The following is a 21453-nucleotide window of genomic DNA, read 5'->3' as shown; positions in this document are numbered from 1 at the left end:
CAGACCTCTGCAAAGCCTGAACAAATTTGGTGGGGGTTGTGGGGTTTGGTTTTGGGTTTTTTTTCCAAGAACACTGAACATGAAGGTGCCTTTCTACTTTGACTGGAATAAAATCTGGTCCTCAGAAGAAGCTAAACAACCCTCCCCTGCTAAGGATCAAGCCAAACAGAAGTTTTATCACACCTAGCCTGCTAAGGATAAAATGGTTTAAAGGACAGCCTTCCTCTGCTGATTGCTACTGAGACTGTAACCACCCTCACATTGCATTATCAGGGCACAAGCATGGGCCCGTTTTCATTTCAGCAGCCTCGAGGCTTTCCCAGGAGCAAGGATGTCATTAAAGGGAGATTCACTAGAACAGTTAAGGCTAAAGCTGCTGCCACTATTTATTCACCTCCTGACCACTTTGCCTCCTCTTTCTCACATGGTCTAAGAGCCCATTTCGAAGCTCTCTACTGTTCTCCTACATGTGCTGTGAGGCCTTCTCCCATGCCACTACAGCTCCTCTGTAACAGTAGGTGCCTTCCACACACAACAGTCTTTACGTTCCACTGAAATAGTCACGTGAAACTAAAGAAATCAGAAAATCCGATACATGGTTTATAAACTCACTTTCTCAGGTGTGTGGCTGTAAGGCACTTACCTCTTCCATGTCATCTCAGGTTTGGTTTTTTTGGTGCTTTTGAAAGGGAACTCCTGCCCAAGTTTCCACCTTCACTAAGCTGGTAACAAAACTGCAGGATTCCATATTTGGTCCTTACATTGAAACGTGGAGGGTCTGAAGGGGATAGACTCAGCCTGTAACATCATTCTACCCCTTAGAAAGGAGGAACAGCATTAAAGGATTAGTATTCAGTTGTCAGAGGGTGTGTTTTTATTTTGTAGTTTTGTCTGAGGAAAAGAAATGCTTGTTTTATAACACCAATAAAAGAATAAAAAAAGGAGCCTGAGGCAGGCAATACAATCCTGCCAGCTTCAACTTTGTCCCATAAGCTCTCCTGAGAATAATGAAGACAGACACAAAAACACAAACTGATAAAAGAACATCAAACCCAACTCACCCCCCCACCCCCAGACAACCCAAATCCAAAACCCCAGCCAATTTTATGAAGAGCCTTGGTGCTCTTGGAGACTGCTTTGGATCTCTAAATTATGCCCTTAGCACAATAGGGTGAGAAACCTAGCACTGCAGGGTTCCCTCGTGTAAGACAATCCCTTCCCCTTTGATTTTCCCATTGCTTTGTTGCAAGTACTCAGGATGAATTCTCTTCTGCTCGGTTCTGAGAAGAGCATCCGAGTGAATAGCTGCCACAACACTTTGTCTTCACTCTGCATCTCTACAGGAGACAGTAAAGCTAAGGCAGCTCCCATTGCTATGGGCCTTCAAAGTTTGGTATGCATGCTGGAATGGCTATTACACCCACTTAATGAGCAGCCTATTTAAGAACGGAACAGCAGCAGCCCTTTTGCTCAACTCTTGTTTGTCCACCTCTGTCACTTGGAATTTACTAGTTCCCCTTTTTAAATGCTCCAACCATAGCTGCTCCTACTGTCCCTGTGGGACTGGCTCTTCCTATGCCTCAAGTTCTGGCACAGTGACATTCAAAATGAAGATCTAGCAGACCTGCTGTAGTGAAAAAAGGGGCAAAGGCAGTTCCCTCTCAGAAGTCTGCTAAATCAGAAAGAGGTCTCCATAACAATGTGTTACATGGAGAGCTGTATTCAAAATTAAGAAGGAAAGATCTTTTCAAAGGCCCACGTGGGAGTTTTCCTCCCCCTTGTAGCACCATTAAGAGACCAAGACATGGGCTTCTGCACAGCAATTCAAATCAGAGAACCTTCTCATGCTTCTGGTATGCAAGGCCGCAGGGGACTGTCCCATTCTTCCCTGCCCCAGAAGGATGCTCTATCCTGGGGTCAAAGCAAAGTCTAGATATCTGGCTTTGGAGTTTTTATGTCTCTTTGAGGACATTGATCTTGGCACAGATCTTAAGAGCTGGTCCCAGCTTGATGTTCATAGCACTCATGAGGTGTTCCTCCTTCAGAAGCAACAGAGCCTGGCCATCAATTTCCTGTGAACGAAACTCCTCAGCAATCTCCTGACATCCTGTGAAACAAAACAAAAAGTCAACAAACCAGTACTGAGAAACAGACCTGTCCTGGTCAATCCCTTCATTCCCATTCATTGAGCCTTTGGCACGTACAGAAAACAAGCTAGGAATCTGACCAACCTCACTCCATAGTATGCCTGAGGACACAGGCTACGTGAGAAGTACAAATCCCCCATATCTGTATCACCTACTCCACCTCAGAAATGTGTACAAAAGTACAACAGAAGCACCAGGCACCACTGATACCACTCTTTCTGGAAAGAGGCAACAGATTTCCCCATGCTACCGGATCACACAAGTACAGCAGAAGATCTTAATTTCACCTTGCAGAGATGCAATAAACTCATACACTTCTTCCACACTCCAACGACTAGGATTGCTGGACAGGAAGACTGGGTTGATGCCATGTAGATCTGGGGTAGGTGGAGCCATGCTAGAGTTTGCCAGGTCTCTCTCTCCATGCCCAGCCCTTACTGACAAGGGTCCTGGAGACGTAGGGGACAAAGCTTCATCATAGCTGGAGTTATCAGAGCCTCGACTTGAGTCTTCCTGCCCCTACAAGACCATAGCAAAGAAAGAAAACAAAAGGTGTTTATAAGCAAGTCACAATTACTGGGTGCAAAACAAGAATTGGAAATAGCCAAAGTTGTCTGAACAGTCTGGGACAACAGTCTTGAGCTGTTGGTCCAAGGGAAGCTGACATATAAGCTCCCTGATACCAGAAAAGGAAGACTTTTTTCTTGCCTCCCTTGCTCTTCCCTCTCCCCATCCTCTACCAGTCCATTCCTCTTCCCTAAGTCAGTATTCTCTAAATCATTCTATTCTCCTATAACTTGGTTCAAATCAGTCATGTGGAGAGCAGGAAAAGTGGATTGTTTTTTACCAAGGCTGTCATATTGATCTCATTCCCTGAGACTTTCAAGGCACGCATGGGAGTGAACATGTACAAATGTGAATCCCCTTTCTGCAGATGAAGTGTGATTAGAACTGCTCACTGTGCCTTGTGTAACAACCGTATCAGTGTGTGCTCAGCATGTCCTGAATGACTCCATCCACTGTTACAATCCAGCAGTGTCAGCTTTTACACAGAGACTTTCCTTGAGGCAGACAGGACCATGCCCTTACCCTGTGGCGCTTGCCCTGCATCTTGGTTCGTGCCATTTCTGAGCTGCTGCGTCGCGATCCCCGCCGGCGCACACGAGCATAGTTAGCTTCCTGGAACTCCTTCATCTTCTTTCTCTGCAGACGAAACTGATGGCTACAGCTGACATTGTACCTCGAGTAAGCAGAAGCAGAGCAGCAGTTAGGAAACAGCAACTACCTAAAACTAGTGCTTACTGCTTCCTTTAGATGGGGATTAAAGTCCTCTTTACCATCAGGTTTATTCCTTCTCCTCCTTGGAAGCAACCAGTCCAGACTTCTGACACAAGCAATATTTGGACACCAGAGGCTTGATCTAACATCTGAAGGGTCAATTAAGTTATTCCCCTAAGGGAAAAACCCATAATGAGCACCATGCTATCAACTGGAGGCAGCAATGACTAGTCTACCTTCCCACCAGGCTTTTTAACCCAGTGCTCCTTTGTGTCTTTGTCTACTAACAATGCAAGCAGACAGCTACAAATATATGCTTAGTGAGTTAAATGCACATTTGACTGAAGTTTGTTTGAGCCCCAGAATTTCCCCCATTCCACCTCATTTTCTGAGCAAGTCAGAATCCCTCCACACCACATCCACCTCTCCAGACCTAGAAGCATTCACGCTGAGGGAAGAGACAATGCTGTGCTGTATGATGCCTGACAAAGGGTTACATGCATAGTTTCAGAGAAAAGCAAGATTACGTCTTGTTAATACCTTTTAGAACAGGTCATGGAACAAAATCTCTTGGAGCCACGGAACTGTGTTGCTGGGGCATACTTCCCGCAGTATTCACACTTCAACAAGTTTGCCTTCTTATCAAGCTCTAGTGAGATAGAGAGATACACACCAGTTGACCTGAACTGAAGCAGATCACACACAATGATTCCCCATTCCTCCACTCTTCTTCTAAGCAAAGAGATTCCAAGCACTATTCATTACTCTAACTACTAAGCAGTAAGCTTGGGGAAAAAAAGAGGAAGAAACTCCACTAATTAGGGATTCAGGATAGTGAACAGAGCAGTTGATTTCTCCTTGAGTACCGTTCTGCTGAACAAGCAAAAAATAGCAGATTTCTCATATCCTACGAGGCTGTGGGGGAAATCTGCACTCTATGCTATGTCCACACATCCTTCAGTCATTAGAGATAGGTACAGTTCAGATTCTTCTGCTTGCTGCTGACATAGAATCAGAGTCATTTTGGTTAGAAAATATCTTTTAAATGAACAAATCTACCTTTACCTGCCTCTTACCAAGTGTGGTGCTAAACCATGCGCCTCAGCACCACATCTCTACAGCTTTTGAATACCTTCAGGGATGGGAATTCAACCACCTCCACTGGGAACTCTGTTCCAGAGCTCAAAAACCCTTTAAGTCAAGAAGCTTCTTCTAATACCCAATCCAAAGCCACCCTGGTGCAACTTGAAGCCATTTCCTCTTGAGATATCACTTGTTAGTAGGCAGAAGAGACTGATCTCCACCTCATTACAACCTCCTTTCAGGTGGATTGTAGTGAGTGAAAAGGTCTCCACTCAGCCTGCTTTTGTCCAAACTAAACAACCCCAGTTACCTCATATGCTCCTCACAAGATCTGTTCTCCAGACCCTTCACCAGCTTTATCACCCTTCTCTGGACATGCTCCAGAATGTCTTTCATGTAGGGAGGACCCAGTACTCAAGGTGTGTCTTTACCAGTGCTGAGTAGTGGGGGACAGTCCCTGGTCCTGCTGGTTACACTATTCCTAATACAGGCCAGGATGCTGTAGGCCTTCTTGGCCACCTGGGCACACCCTGGCTCATGTTCAGCTGGCTGTCGATCAACACCCCCAGGTCTTTTTCTGCTGGGCAGCTTTCTAATCACTCTGACCCAAGCCTGAAGCATTGCATGGGGTTGCAGTGACACAAGTACAAGACCCAGCATTTAGCCTTGTCAAACAGAGTATGTTAGATCATAACTACAAGAAAGTATTGTCTGCTGGTACTCAAGAAAAGGAAATTCAAGATCTCTAGTTTGAGTCTCTAAAGAGTTAGCAGGAAGGGAGGAAAATATACATGGTATATTTATAGGTATAAAGTTTATTAATACAGTAGGAGACATCAAAAGCTTTCAGTAACAATAGTTAGGCCTCCTCGTGCTGCAACTCACCCATAGAAGCACTGTCCCCTCCTGGAGAATTGCTGGAGAGGTTTTCACTCTGACCTGAAAGAGCTTCTCCATGCAGTGGTTTCTCAGATTCTTTCAGCAACTGGGAGCAACCCACCTGGACAGGAAGATAAAGAATTGAACTCATCAGTGAAGGACTCTGTGTCCAGCACCACCTGTCCAGCTCACACCTTACTACAGCTCAGAATAATCCCTCTGACTACTAGGGAAGGAGAGCTGCTGAATAAAGTTATTACTCCTTCCTGACTTACAGGCTTGGTGGCTCATTCAAAGATCAAAGTACTATCTGTCTTTGGATAGCCTACAATTCCATGTAACTGCATTTCCCCTTATTTGCTTTCACTTTACCTGCTCACTGTTCAAACTGCAGTGCACTTCACTAAAAACAAGAGAAAAGAACCTTACAAGTCCTGCATAAACAATTGCTTTCAAGACTACTGGAGAAAACAATTCCCATTACACTTGTTTTACTCCTTTCCAACTAATTCTCTTTAATACCACCACTTAATATCTTGCTTCTTGTACAACAACTCCTTCCCATTCCTCGGGATAAGACTGCAGAATTGGAATATGGGAAAAGAAAATCCTGTCCAAAAATGGAAGCCCACCCTCATCCCAAGACAATGCTACATGTCCTTTCCCCACAGCAGAGAATCCCTACTGGAAAAGGCTCTGCTCCTTCCTGGATGACAAAGCCTTCAATGATGTGTGTGAGGATCTGGGGCTTCACAATGGCTTGTGGAGGTTTGGAATCTCCCATCTGACGTGACACCATCACCAGGTTTGGAGCAGGAGCAGTGGTGGGCGTGGCTGCTGCTCCTTCACTTGAGGCAGTATTTGGGGTTGCAATAGCAGCAGGATCAGATTTATCTGCAGAGTTAGAAGCACAGGAGTTGGTTACTTTTGATCCATCTGCTTGAAATGAAAACCAAGATCAGATCATTAGCATACACAGGCAGAGCTCTCCTTTGTACCTCACCTCCAAGGCTGCTCTTCTCCTCCATGTTTTTGGGGCTGTCTGTTATAGGCGAGGACCTGGCAGGCAGGACTGTGGTGACACTGGGGGACTCCTCCTTCTCCTCCTCTGACTCTGCCTTGCGCTTTACCCCTAAGCTCTGAGACTTACCCTGTGCAAACAGAAAGGAAAAAGTAAGAAGAGAGAGAGAGAAGTTCTAGGGAAAGGAACAAAACCAATCAAAGACAAAAGGAAGATGCATCCTGCTCCATCATACTTCATTTCCAGCCCAATTTCTTTCAGAGATATCTCTAGCAGTAGGTACACAGCACATACCTCTACTTTGGGGTATTTACCTAGCAGGGAGCAAAACTTTATTAGACTCATTACCACACCACTATGCCTAGGAGCTGGTGTCGCAGTAAATTTTGATACACTAAGATAATACGAAGATGTTATGTGAATCTCAAAAGACTATTCCAGGAAGAAACAAACAGAATGGCAGTCAATCCATCAGTTTCCAAAGAGCCTTTTGGCTAAATCAATCAATGAAGGCCAGTCAAAATAGTACAAAACAAATGTTGGAGGAAAGCAGAATTCTCATACTCCCTCTAGAATTCAAACAAATTATGACATCATCCTGAAGCAGCAGTTAGAGTTTGGAGACAGTCTCATCAACTGGCTAAGGATTGCGGGTGCCATGGACAGTGGCACTGAGTGCAGCCTCCGCATGTTTGCTGATGACACCAAGCTGTGCAGTGCAGCAGGCAGGCTGGAGGGAAGGGATGCCATCCAGAGGGACCTGGACAGGCTAGAGAGGCGGGCATAAGCCAACCTCATGAGGTTCAACAAGACCAAGTGCAAGGTCCTGCATCTCAGTCGGGGCAATCCCAAGCACAAACACAGGCTGGGCAGTGATTCATCACCCTTGCAGACCACCTTGCTACCACAACCTTTCCACATAAACCCTACAAATTCCCTGGTCCTGCTGGCCACACTATTCCTGATCCAGTCCAAGATGCCATTGGCCTTCTTGGCCACCCAGGCACACTGCTGGTTCATGTTCAGCATGTCCAATAGAGGCAGTTTCAGTTGGCTACAAGACAGACTTGCTGCTGGACAAAGCTGAGGCCATTGGTGACAGTGGTAGCACCCCTGTAATAACAATTAAGAAAGGGAAAAAAAATACTGTGCAACAGCAGCCATGAGATTGTCTAACAGAAAAAACCCTGCAGACACTTAAGTCAGTGAATGAGGAAGACATGCTCCAGGTGCCCAAGCAGAGTTTCCCCTGCAGCCTGTGGTGAAGACCATGGTAATACAGGTTGTGCCCCGCCAGTCCATGGTGGTTAACAGTGGAGCAGGTATCCACCTGCAGCCCATGGAAGACCCCACACCAATGCAGGTGGGTATTCTCTGAATGAATCACTGACCACCCTGGAGAACCAGCCCACATGGGAGTGGGCTCCTGGCAGGAGGTTGTGGCCATTTCAGCTGATTTTTTAGCTCAGACATAGGGGAGAGGTGCACACTCCACGGATAAGCCATATAATGGCAACAATGGGTAAGTTAATATAATTTCATTGGAGCATCAAGAGCTTTATGTCTGGAAGCACAGCTTGTTCTTTCCCTTTGCTGCTTCTGCTGTTTCACTGCCACTTCACCCCTTCCCCATCTCGCTTAAGTTATTCTATTTTTTTTCTAGTAGTTTATCTTTCTTTATACTGTCATACTTACACTATAAGAAATACAACCTCATCTTTCCCTGACTTTAAAAAATAATTTAAAAAAAAAAATCCATGTTGTGGTGAGTTTATTCTACCGGAAGAGGGATCCACCTTAACCCAGGACATTAATTTTGGCGCTTTTCCAAACACAGGGGCCTGTAGGACCAAAAGCAGGCTTATTTATGCCTCCTCTGCCTGGAAATGTTTCTCTGCCTGCACCAGGGGTAAATGAGCACTAAGGGGCACAACAGACCGGGGCCATAAAGTCAGTTGCCCAGGACACCTGATAGTGTAAGTCCCCACACGCCCATCTCGTGCCTGCCTGGTGCTGGGCCCACGTGATTCCCATATTTGGAGTCCAGGCCTGTAGGTTTTACCTAGTATGGTAAGGTTTGGCTGGCTGCCAACCTGATTGGTCATTCTAGGGGCCAATGAGATCATTGACTCTCAGCCCACATTTAATAAATAGGGGTGCACAGACTCACGTGCAGCCTTCCCCACATTACTTGCTGCTCTGCCACATGCTTGCTTGCCTGCCTGCGCACTTGCTTGCAGCTTTATGCCTGCCTTTATATGATTGCCTGGTGTGCGCCATTGCCACGGGTTGCCAGGAGCAGACCCACTTGTCTGCATTCAGCCTGAGGAGCCAGCGTTAGACCTGTGCTCAGACTGCACGGAATCCTGCCTCTGCACCTGAGATCCTGCCTGCATATCCCTGGAGAGAGCAGCCAGCAGGATCCAGCCACACAAGGTCAGAGACTCTTAATTCCCCTGACGCTGGAGGATTCCAGCCTCAAAGCCCACAGGCAGAGACTCTGAAGAATTGGACACTTGCAATAGGCTGTGACATAGCTCTGGAGGATGATTTCTTATTAATCCGAATTGTGAGTAAATACTTGAATGCCTCTGTAATTTCTGCTACCTCTGCCATAAAGCAGATTACAGTGTTAAGACCCCAAGTGGCATTAAGCCGTGGGGAAAACTCTCTCTCTGTTAATAGTTTCAAAGTTTGCTGGTTATTAATAAGTTTCTGTAGATATATATTCCCATAATGTCTTCATAACTGTGTAAAGAACAATTTAATATTAAAGTTCAGTGGTTGGGGGTGGTGAGAGTTGAAATATTGGAAGTTAATAAATATATCTATTTTTATAAACATCCTCTTGTGTTAATTAATTTCTTCCCTCCGCCTAATCGGTGTAGGTCGCAGAATACCCCACCCGCAACAGTGGGGCATGATCTTGGTTTGTTTTTTTCTTTTGATTGATAATTAGCATATGGAAGTCAAGGAAAAAATAATTTGTTTGGTATATTTTGGCCCATTATTGCTTCAATTTTTACTTTATCAGTTCAGCAGTGTTTTACCAATATGGTGCATTACCAGGTGCATCCTTTCTTTGCTAAGATGGTCTGGAGCTCGGTAAGAGCTGTGTTAGCAAAGGTTAAAGATTTTGTTATGGATGTTTTAGGGTTCAGGAAATGTAGCTGAGGGTATGCCATATGTTATGCTGGTGTCAGAGACTAGGAGTTATTTGGGAGAGCTGAGTTACCCAGTGGCTTGCCTAGTATGCTTGAACTTGATGTTTCTGGCTGCTATTGTAGGTCTGATTGTAGTTTGGAGACAAGGGAGATGCAGGAATAAATTCACTGTAAGTGAGGTTTATAATTTTTCCGGAGGTAGTAGCAGGGAGTTAGGGGTTAAAGACACAGTCTGCAACCGAAGCAGGGGAGGGAAGGCCACGGCACCAGGCAGACGGATTGCTCGCAGAGCAGCAAAACGTCCTGCCTCGGGACCTCTGGAAGAAGAAAAAATAGTTGGTCATGGCCTGCACCCCACTGACCCTGAAGCATGGAGTCAGGAAACTATCTGGTTCCCGTTCGTTACGAATAGAAGGGAGGAAAGTAAGGGTAGAAGCAATGGATTCCCTGTGGGAGTGCAGTCACAAAGGGCTGCGGCGGCAGTGCCGGATCTGGCTGCAGACGGTGTGGGCTATGGCAAAGTCCCTCGGATGGATAAAGTTGAAGAACTTGTTTGTGGAAAATGCAGCTCGAACGTTTTGATCTGTAGGAGAGTCGCTGACACTGGAGCCTCTGCCATGAGAGGGGCTGCTGAGGTAAAGGTTCTTCTGCCTGCAACCAGGGGACCAGAAACAGCACCAGGGGAGGCGGCAGGGTCCTCGGAGAGTGAGCACACTAATGCCATCAAGCCTGCTAATTCCGCTGCTCCTGCCTCGGCCCCACTTGTCTCTGCTGAGCCGGCTGCTGTGGGAAAGGGTCCTTTTGCCTCAGTCCCAGTTCCACCACCACGTGAAGAACAGAGCAAGACAGACAAACAAAATTTAAATGACTCAATGGAAGGCACCTCCCAGAGTAAGACAGGGTTTACTTTAGGCAAAGAAGTTCAGACAGATGGTAGTGAGCAGGAAGATTCAAATGAGTTAAGAGTTAAGATCTCCCTTGCTCCAATTAAACCCAGGAGAAAAATAGCAGCTAGCACTGGGGGTCAAGATAGCTCAGATGACGATGGGGATAAACCAGAGCAGGGTAATCCCAACGAGGGTAATGTCAGGAACCCTTTTGCTGCAGTTGAAGAGCTCAGAAGTCTGCTCAACTCATAAAGCAAAGGGAGGAGGATCCAGGAGAGGGTACATCAGCTGGTGTGAAAGCTAGTACCCTTGTGGGTAAAAGGAATGGAAAGGCTAGAGCTAAAGGAAAATATACTCAGGAGATAGATGATAGCGATGATGAGGAGAGAGCCCCATTGCCAAGAAAAGAGTCAGGCATATTAGGCAAGATTATGCCCGGAAAGAGTGAGAACTGCTGATGAGTTGGCTGAACAGATGCTGGGATGGAGGCATGGACACCAGAGAAATAAACCCTCAGACAGTGAGGCAGTTGGGAGTTTTCTGGAGAGACAACGGCATAGATAAGCACTTACGACATCTCGGCAGCAATTCTAACCTCTGGTCATGCATATTGACAGCTGTGGGTACTGCAGTACCCCAACAGAGATGATTTACCCTGGAGACCTTCACACTGGAATACAGTTGGACAGGGGTTCAGTGCTTGCAGAGACCGCCAGAAGAGAGCTAATCTATGGAGATTATGTGACAGAGGACCCATCAGAGTGGGTACATGTCTTGGCCATCAGAGATAGGCATCGTCCCAGAAGACAAATTCAAACTAACTCACTCAGAAATAAACAACAGTCACATGGGTCTCTTTGGGTAATCTTTTCTGACCAATTTGGTGAAAACATGGATAAGTGGGATGGGAAACCTACCTCATTTCTCCTAAAAAGAGAGAGTTGCAGAGTGAGAAGACTAAAAAAGTAGTTGCCTTGGTTTCCCCACACGACTCAGACAGTTCTGGCAATGATTCAGCTAATACCATTAAACACTGTGCCAACTGCCCTCTGATTACTATCCGTTATTAGTTATACAGGCAGGGAATGATGAGGTTGATAACAGAGGGCTAAAAGCTATCAAAAGGGACTTTAAGGCACTGGGAAAAGCAGTTGAGGGAGCAGGGGCACAGGTAGTCTTTTCATCTTTACCCTTAGTCACAGGTTGGAATGTAGAGAGGAATAGGAAAGCACACTTGATTAACAAGTGGCTCAGAGGCTGGTGCCTTCAACAAAACTCCGGATTCTTTGATATTGGGGAACTTTATATTGCCACAGGTCTGCAAGCAACAGATGGGATACAACTGACGCAGAGAGGGAGAAGGACCCTGGCACATGAGCTGGCTGGGCTTGTTGAGAGGGCTTTAAACTAGAGTGGAAGGCGGAGGGGGTTAAACATGACAGCACTAGAGATAAATCAAAGGAAATTGAGGATGGTAGGCTAGAGATAGGGGTAAAACCAGCAGCCCAGCTGAAGTGCATGTACACTAATGCATGCCATATGGGTCACAAACAAGAGGAGCTGGAAGTCTTGGTGCTGGAGGAAAGCTATGATATTGTCGTCATCACTGAAACGTGGTGGGATGACTCACATGATTGGAGTGCTGTAATCAATGTCTACAGACTCGTCAGGAGAGACAGGCAAGGGAGAAGAGGTGAAGGAGTGGCTCTGTATTAGGAATGCTTTGGATGTCATGGGGGTAGAAATCAAGGATGATCAAGTTGAGTCTTTATGGGTGAGAATTAAGGGGAAGGCCAACAAGACCGATATCCTGGTTGGAGTCTGTTACAGACCACCCAATCAAGAAGAAGAGGTTGATTTAATACTCTTTAATCAACTGGAGGCTGCCTCAAGATCACCTGCCCTTGTTCTGGTGGACAACTTTAACCTACCAGACATCTGCTGGGACTTAAACACTGCAGAGAAGAGGCAGTCTAGATGGTTTCTAGAGTGTGTGGGAGAACTTCTTATCCCAGCTGTTACATGAGCCTACTAGGGGGGCAGCCCTGCTTGACCTGCTGCTCACAAACAGAGAGGGGCTGGTAGGGGATGTGGTGGTTGGAGGCTGCCTGGGGTCCAGTGACCATGAAATTATAGAGTTTTCAATACATGGAGAAACCAGGAGGGGCATCAACAGAACCTCCACACTGGACTTCCAAAGGGCAGACTTCAGCCTATTTAAGGAACTAAGTCAGAAAGTTCCTTGAGAAAGAGCCCTTGAAAATAAAGAGGTGCAGCAAGGTTGGACCTACTTCAAGAAAGAACTCCCAAAGGCACCGGAGCAGGCTGTGCCATTGTGCCGGAAGATGAGCCGACAAGGGAGGCAGCCAGACTGAATGGGCAGGGAGCTGCCAGGGGGAGTAACCCTGAACCTGACCCTAGGGGTCTTGTCCCCTCCACAGGGGTGGGTCACACCACCAGGTGATGGCTAGCCCACTCCCCCCCACTTCCTGTCCTATAAAAAGAGGGAGACTTCCTGTTCTCTCTCTCTCTCTCTCACTGCACATCTCTCCCTGCATATCACCATTACCAGCTGCCTTACCACGTGGCAGACACGAGGCAGACAAAGCCACCATCACACAACTCGGGTTGTGTTTATACATTTCGTATTTTGCTATTTTTTCCCTTCACTCAGATACCCTTCTAAGTTATTGTTAAACTTTTTCCTTTTAACTTCCAAATCGAGTGAGATTGATTTATTTGGGTGTGCTTACCTCTCTCTCTCCCTATATCTAATCCCTCTCTTTGGGAAAGGAGGGGGAAGAGGGGAGGGCATTCCACAAATTGTTATTGGTTCTATCAAATTTATTAGAGTCTCTGGGAATTTAAATTAGAACCCAAGACAGGAATTAAAGATTAAAAAGAGAGTATATTGCCTTTGGAACAGAGGGGAGGTGTCCCAGGAAAAGTTTAAGGAAGTTGCTAGGTCTTGTAGAAAAAAAATTAGAGAGGCAAAAGCCCATTTGGAGCTTAGGCTGGCCACGGCTGTCAAGGAAAATAAAAAATGTTTCTTTCAATATATGAATGGCAAGAGAAGGGGCAAGGACAACCTCCAGTCCTTATTACATAGAGAGGGGAATATAGTGACAAAGGATGAGGAAAAGGCAGAGGTGCTTAACACCTTCTTCGCCTCAATCTTCAATAGTGGGACAGGTTGTCTCCAGGACAGCTGGAATCCTGAAATGGAGGATGGAGGCAGGGACCAGCATAGTCCCCTTCTAATCCATGAGGAAGAAGCAAGGGACCTGCTGAGACACTTGGATCCTCACAAGTCCATGGGACCAGATGGGATCCATCCTACGGTGCTGAGAGAGCTGGCAGCTGAACTGGCCAAGCCACTCTCCACCATTTATCAGCAGTCCTGGCTCACTGGAGAGATTCCTGAAGACTGGAAGCTGGCCAATGTGATACCCATCCACAAGAAGGGTCGTAAGGAGGAGCTAGAAAACTACAGAGCTGTCAGCCTGACCTCAGTGCCAGGCAAGGTCATGGAACAGGTCATCTTGAGTGCCATCACAAAGCACCTAAAGGATGGTCAAGGGATCAGGCCCAGCCAGCATGGGTTTAGGAAGGGCAGGTCCTGTCTCACCAACCTGATCTCCTTTTATGATCAGGTTAGCTGCCTGGTGAATGTGGAGAAGGCTGTGGATGTACTCTACCTGGATTTCAGCAAAGCCTTTGACACTGTCTGCCACAAGAAGCTCCTAGTCAAGCTGGCAGCTCATGGTTTGAACAGATTCACTCTGTGCTGGATCAAGAACTGGCTGGATGGCAGAGCCCAGAGAGTGGTTGTGAATGGTGCCACATCCAGTTGGCAGCTGTCACTAGTGGTGTTCCCCAAGGATCAGTGCTGGGCCCAGTCCTGTTTATTGGTGATCTGGAGGAGGGGATTGAGTCCAGCATCAGTAAGTTTGCAGATGACACCAAGCTAGGAGCAGGTGTTGATCTGTTGGAAGGTAGGAGAGCCCTGCAGAGGGACCTAGACAGGCTGGATAGGTGGGCAGAGGCCAATGGGATGAGATTTAACAAGGTCAAGTACAGAGTTCTACAGTTTGGCCACAACAACCCCAAGCGGCACTACAGACAGGAGACAGAGTGGCTGGAGAGCAGCCAGGAAGAAAGGGACCTGGGGGTACTGATAGATAGCAGGTTGAAGATGAGCCAGCAGTGTGCCCAGGTGGCCAAGAGAGCCAATGGCATCCTGGCCTGCATCAGGAACAGTGTGGCCGGTAGGACAAAGGAGGTTCTTCTGCCCCTGTACTCAACACTGGTCAGGCCACACCTTGAGCGCTGTGTCCAGCTCTGGGCCCCCCAATTCAAGAGAGATGTTGAGGTGCTGGAACATGTCCAGAGAAGGGCGACAAAGCTGATGAGGAGCCTGGAGCACAGCCCTGTGAGGAGAGGCTGAGGGTGCTGGGGTTGTTTAGCCTAGAGAAGAGGAGGCTCAGGGGTGACCTCATTGCTGTCTACAACTACCTGAAGGGACACTGTAGCCAGGTGGGGGGTGGCCTCTTCTCCCAGGCAACTACCAATAGAACAAGGAGACACAGTCTCAAGTTGTGCCAGGGGAAAGTATAGGTCGGATGTTAGGAGGAAGTTCTTCACAGAGAGAGTGATTTCCCACTGGAATGGGCTGCCCAGGGAGGTGGTGGAGGCGCCGTCCCTGAAGGTTTTCAAGAAAAGACTGGATGAGGCACTTAGTGCCATGGTCTGGTTGACTGGATAGGGCTGGGTGATAGGTTGGACTGGATGATCTTGGAGGTCTCTTCCAACCTGGTTGATTCTATGATTCTAACTGTTCTTGTAATGGTCAACACTAGGGGACCCTGCCTCTTACCAGGCGGAGGCCAGGAAACAGGAAGATAATAGAATAGAATATAGTGGAACGTATATATTAGATGGCCTGGTACCTTGAAATTTCAGAAATATAGGGCTCTAGTGGACACAGGTGCTCAATGTACATTGATGCCTTCAAATTGTAAAGGAATGGAGTCTATCACTATTTCTGGAATCACAGGAGGATCTCAAGAATTGACAAGGTTGGAGACAGAGACAAGTTTGACTGGGAGTGATTGATGAAGGCATGCCATTGTAATGGGTCCAAATGCACCTTGCATTTTGGGAGTTGACTTTCTGAGAGAAGGGCACTTCAAGGATCCCAAAGGTTTTAAATGGACCTTTGGAATAACAACTATAGAAGCTGCTGGAGACAGACTGAAGTTGTCTGCTAGGCCTGAGCTCTGAGATGAGTCTGCAGTTCTTGGACAGCATAATATAGAGGATGTGAAGTTGCCAAATGCCACTCAAACTGTACATCATAGGCAATATAGAACTGTGACTTTTTAGTGCCCATACATGATCTGATTCATTGTCTGGAGCGCCAGGAGGTCATTAAAAAAAAATTCACCTTTCAGCAGTCCAATATGGCCTGTGCAAAAGGCAAATGGAGAATGGCAACTGAGAGTTGACTTCCATGGCCTGAAGTGACTCCGCCCATGAGTTCTGCTGTGCCAGAGATGTTAGAACTCCAGTAAGAGCTGGAATCCAAGGAGGCCAAATGGTATGCAACCATAGATGTTGTTAATGCTTTCTTCTCTATTCCAATAGCAGAGGAACGCAAGCCTCAATTTGCTTTCACCTGGAGGGGGATTCAGTATACATTTAACCATTTGCCCCAGGGGTGGAAGCACAGCTCAATGATCTGTCATGCAGTGATCCATGATGCACTGGAGAAAGGTGGAGCTCCAGAGCATCTGCAGTTCATTGATGACATCATTGTCTGGGGGACTACAGCACAAGAAGTTTTTGAGAAAAGCAACAAAATAATTGACATTCTGCTGAAGGCAGGTTTCGCCATAAAGCAAGACAAGGTGAAAGGACCTGCTAGAGAGATCCAGTTCCTGGGAATTCATTGGCAAGTTGGTCGCTGCCACATTCCAATGGATATGATAAAGTTTCTGCCATGGCAAATCCCACAAATAAGAAGGATATGTTATCTTTCTTAGGACTTTGGCGGCTGCACATCCCTGCATACAGTCAAATTGTAAAACCTTTGTATAATGTGACTTGAAAGAGGAACAACTTTAGGTGGGGACCTGAACAACAAGCAGCCTTTGATCAGATAAAGCAGGAAGTAGTTCATGCAATGGGTTTGGGACCTATTCGAACTGGTTCAGACATTAAGAACATTCTGTATACGGCTGCAAGTGATAATGATCCAACCTGGTGCCTACTGGCAAAAAAAAACAGGAGAAACACGTGGCCAACCACATGGTTTCTTGAGTAGAGGATATAGAGGGTCAGAAGCAAACTATATGTCAACAGAGAAAGAGATCCTTGCTGCTTATGAAGGAGTAAAAGCTGCATTTGAAATAATTGGAACAGATATTCAGCTTCTCTTGGCTCCCAGATTACCAGTTTTGAACTGGATGTTTAAAGGGAAGGAGTCATTGCTACATCACGCAGCCAATGTTACCTGATCTAAGTGGATGGCTGTCATGATACAGCGAGCACGCATGGGGAGTTTTGAATGACCTGGCATAGTAAAGATGATCACCAACTGGCCAGAAGACACAAACTGTATAAATCCTCCAGAGGAGCTAATAAATCGGGCTGAGTAAGCTCCTCCTTACAGTGATTTGTCTAAAGAAGAAAGGAACTATGCTCTATTTACTGATGGTTCCTGTCACCTTGTTGGAAACAAGCGAAAATAGAAAGCTGCAGTTTGGAGCCCTATACGAGCAATGACTGAAGCAAAAGCTGGAGAAGGTGAGTCAAGCCAGTTTGCAGAGGTAGAAGCTATCCAACTTGCTCTTGATGTGGCTGAGCATGAGAATTGGCCCAAGCTTTACCTCTATACCAATTCGTGGATGGTGGCCAATGCCTTATAGGGTTGGCTAAAGGACCAGAAAAGAAATAATTGGCAATGGAAAGGGAAGCCAATTTGGGCTGCTGACTTATGGCAGGACATTGCTACCTGTCTAGAGAAAATCCCTGTAAGAATACGACACATAGGCACTCACATGCCCAAGAGTAAAGCTACTAAGGAACATCAGCACAACCATCAGGCAGATTTGGCTGCCAAGGTGTTTCAAACCAATGTAAATTGTAACTTGGATTTAGACTGGGAACACCAAGATGAACTGTTCTTAGCCCGGTGGGCCCATGATTCCTCAGGACATCAAGGCAGAGATGCTACCTACCAATGGGCACGGGATAGAGCAATCAACATCTCCATGGATGCTATAACACAAGTTATACATGACTGTGATATTTGTGCTGCTATTAAACAAGACAAGGATCTGAAGCCCTTGTGGTACGATGAGCGATGGGCAGAGTACAAATATGGTGAAGTGTGGCAGATTGATTACATCACTCTGCCTCGTTCTCGGACTGGAAAGCAGTATGTGCTGACCATGGTAGAAGCAAGCACCGGATGGCTGGAAACCTATCCAGTTTCCCGTGCTACTGCACGTAACACCATTTTGGGCTTGGAAAGACAAATCCTGTGGCGACATGGCGCTCCAGAGAGAACTGAATCGGATAATGGCACCCACTTAAAAAATAATCTCATGAAAACTTGGGCCAAAGAGCACAGCATTGAGTGGATTTATCACATCCCCTATTATGCACCCGCCTCAGGCAAAATTGAACACTACAATGGCTTGCTAAAAACAACTTTAAAGGCAATGGGGGGAGGAACCTCAAAGAATTGGGAGAACCCAAGCTACCCGGGTAGTGAACAGTAGAGGTTCTACCAACCAAGTAGGTCCAGCTCACTCAGATGTGTTACAAAAGGTAGAAGGTGACAGGGCTCCTGTCATTCATTAAAAGAATTTGTTGGGGAAGTCTGTTTGGGTATTCTACCCTTCAGGGGAGGCTACATCAGTCCAAAGGGTGGTTTCTGCTGTAGGACCTGGTCATACATACTGGGTTATGCAAAAGAATGGTGAAATACAATGTGTTCCATAAAAGAACTTGACATTGGCAGAAAGAATGTAGATACGTCATGAGTTCTTTTGCAGATGATTGTGGCGCCTATAAAACCCATGAAGGACCCACCATACATGAGCATGAGCCCTGTGAGTGCCAAGAGTCTTGCTCCATCCCATTCACTGAGGAAACTACACCAGTCTGGAAAGAACTGCAAGCTGTGGGAAGGACCCGCATTGCAGAATTCATTGAGGACTGTATCGCATTAACAGACATGCCACACTGCAGCAAAGGAAAAGCATGAGGAGGAAGGAGCTGCAGGGACAATACTTTATGAACTGACCATGACCCCCATTCTCCATCCTTCTGCACTGCTCAGTAGGAAGAGGTAGAAAAGCATAGAGAGAAGTTGAGCTCATGAAGGAGGTGAGATATTTTTCAGATTTGTTCTTATTTCTCAACATCCCTGTCCTTGTCTCCACCAACCAGCTTTTCATCGCATTTTTTCTCCATCTGCCTTGTTACAGATGGGGAGCAGCTTGGAGGCCACCTGGAGGCCACCCAAGCTCAACCACTCCACCATTAAAAGTAGCATTTAGTATGTGATGTGAACACCTGCTCCACTTGGGACAGGGATTGTATCTCGCCTATTTACTTCATGTGAACTGCTGAATGTGGAAGAGAAATGCTTTTAGTCAGTAACCCCACAGCTTGGACTGGAATTAGCGCTATCAAGAGGGAAAAGTCTCCACATCATGTTACCCAAACCCTTTAACCACGCAACCCCACTGACCCAGGCCCAGACCACTATTCTCATTCTTGGTGGTATCACTTACTGGTAACTGGACAGATTGCATGTAGAATGTGGCTGGCATCTGAGCTACAACTGGAGAGGAGGCAGGGCTCTTCACCATGTGGGCTGTGCCTTGAACTTGTGCCAAATTCACCCCTGTATTGAGAGGAGCTTCCTGTGAAGAAGCTGGGGCTGAAGATGATGATGGGGAAGCAGCATGAGCTTGGGAAACAGGTTGGACCACGGCTGGCATTCCCCGTGACGTTGGCACGGCTGCAGCAATCTGTGCTAAACCCAGTGCTTGGGCTTGGCCTGAGCCCTGCTGCCGAGAACCCACCACCTGTACTGGGATGTGTGGTGGAGGCTGCTGTGTTGCTGACATTTTGGCAGGCCCAAGCTGAGGTGGTTTGATAGGGGTGACCAGAGATTTCGACTGAATTGGAACTGGTGACTTGGTGACTGTCTGGCAAGGACTGTCCTGCTGGAGCTGCACAGACTGGGTCTGCAGCATAGGTTGCACCACAAGCGTCTGAGCCTGCTGCTGGTTTTGAGGTGGAGCTTGCTGCTGCGGAGCTTGAGCTTGCTGCTGATGTTGTGTTAGAGATGGTGCTTGCTGCTGTTGCTGTTGGGCCAGCTGAAGATGGGTGGCTGTGTGAAGGAGCTGGGACTGACGGTGCTGAAACTGCTGCTGGTGATGAATGGCAATCTGCTGCTGAATCACCACCTGCTTCTGCAAGTGGATCTGCTGCTGCTGCTGGATCAAAGAGTGTGGCTGAATCTGTGTATACGTAGCTATACAAACACAGAGTTGGAAAAGAGAGGAGCACAAAAGTTAGCAGTGCTGCAGCTGGGAAGAGCAACAAAACTCAAGCAGCCACTGCACTAGTTTGAATCATTAAGCTCCAAAAGGACTGACAGCTTTACTGGCAGAGGACAAGGGACACTAAATCAATCTGTCTTACTAATACAGAGATATAATCCCTAGAGGCAAGCCTCCTGGAGCCCAGAGGCTGGGAGATATGTTGGAAAACCTCTCATCTCTGGGCTTTTCTCACTCTTGTGAAGGCCCGGTGGGCTCCGAAACAAGGAATAGGTCTGCCCTTACCTGAGCTGATCAACGTCTGGCTGGGTGCTGGCGTTGCAGTCCTGGTCAGGTTCATGCCCACTGTCTGCTGTCCACCACTGTCTGTTTCACTTTTCTTTGTGGCTGCGTTCTCTGTCTCTGTCTGGCTCCCCTGGCTAACAGTCACAGCCTGGGTAGCTGCTATGGGTAACGGCTGAACCACCCCCGTGCCTTTCCTTTGGCAGCTACCAGGAACACCTGCCGAAGAGGTCTGGCTCAATCCCATTGAAGTCTGGCTCCCACCACTTGCCACCACACCCCCAGAAACACCATTGCTGCCTGCTGCTCCCTGACTCAAATTGATGGACTGGCCTGTGCTGACAGAAGAGGCCTGAGCCACTGCCAAGGTCTGGCCTGTGCTGGTGGACTGTGTCAAGCCTGAAGCCTGGGAGCTTCCTGGCAGAGCTGCTTTCTGAGCAGAGCCTTGGAGCTGGGCATTAGTGGCTGAGGTCTGTTGGCTCCTCACCGCCAAGTTCTGCACCTAGAAACACATATACAAAACAACCTGTTTGCTTTATGCAGGTTACTTGCTAGAATTTTGGCAGAAAACACATAAGCAGCAGTCTACAGGGATGCAGGCTAAAGTGATGCTTTAAATCTCACATGGGCAGCTACCTAATGCTGCAGGACAAAGCTCAGGTGCAGCCCTCCCCAGGAAACACATCATCCTCAACACGTTCTGACCCCATCTCTGATGGAAGTTAAAGATCTCCTGGCACTTTCTGAAGAACACATGAACATACTATCATTCTCCAAGGCATGGTACAGCCTTCAGACCTGCCCACTGTGCACCTGCATTGGTAGGACCCAGTTTAACACAGCTCTGAAAGTGCTGACCAGCCACTCCATTTCATTTTTTTGTGCCACCTTATCTCCTCTCCCTGTGAAGGGCTTTCCACTCAGCAGGCCCACACATCTACTCATGGCATGTAGCCCTTCTAATTTCAACAGTTCCTCTGCATTTAGATACTGCCACCCTCTGCATTTACTCCTCCTCCAAATACAGTGTTATCTTTAAGTTTGATCATGGTTGACTTGGTTGTCCCAAGTCTGCGACAAGAAAAAAGATGAACTAACTGGAAGTCCCATGAATGGCTAGGCTAGGAC

The 21453-nt window shown here is 47.0% G+C and overlaps 1 protein-coding gene across 8 annotated transcripts in view; it reads right to left on the bottom strand.

The window, feature by feature from the left end:
- Positions 1 to 851: 851 nt before the first annotated feature.
- Positions 852 to 21453, bottom strand: part of PHC1 (polyhomeotic homolog 1) — a 31671-nt gene continuing 11069 nt past the window's right edge. For 6 of the 8 annotated variants that reach the window (XM_064143450.1, XM_064143455.1, XM_064143456.1 and 3 more), the window contains 9 exons: positions 20329 to 20827; positions 19267 to 20015; positions 6391 to 6538; positions 6073 to 6281; positions 5394 to 5508; positions 3966 to 4074; positions 3237 to 3387; positions 2435 to 2666; positions 852 to 2107 (listed from right to left, as the gene is read on the bottom strand). In XM_064143450.1, coding sequence (XP_063999520.1) covers positions 1953 to 2107; positions 2435 to 2666; positions 3237 to 3387; positions 3966 to 4074; positions 5394 to 5508; positions 6073 to 6281; positions 6391 to 6538; positions 19267 to 20015; positions 20329 to 20827 — 2367 coding nt within the window. In that variant the 3' untranslated portion in view covers positions 852 to 1952. The other 2 variants (XM_064143457.1, XM_064143458.1) reach the window with 2 other exon arrangements.

Source organism: Pogoniulus pusillus, chromosome 5 (assembly GCF_015220805.1).
Source record: "Pogoniulus pusillus isolate bPogPus1 chromosome 5, bPogPus1.pri, whole genome shotgun sequence".
Lineage (NCBI taxonomy): Eukaryota > Metazoa > Chordata > Aves > Piciformes > Lybiidae > Pogoniulus > Pogoniulus pusillus.
Note: the sequence above shows the minus strand (reverse complement) of the source record. Positions and strands in the feature narration are given on the sequence as shown.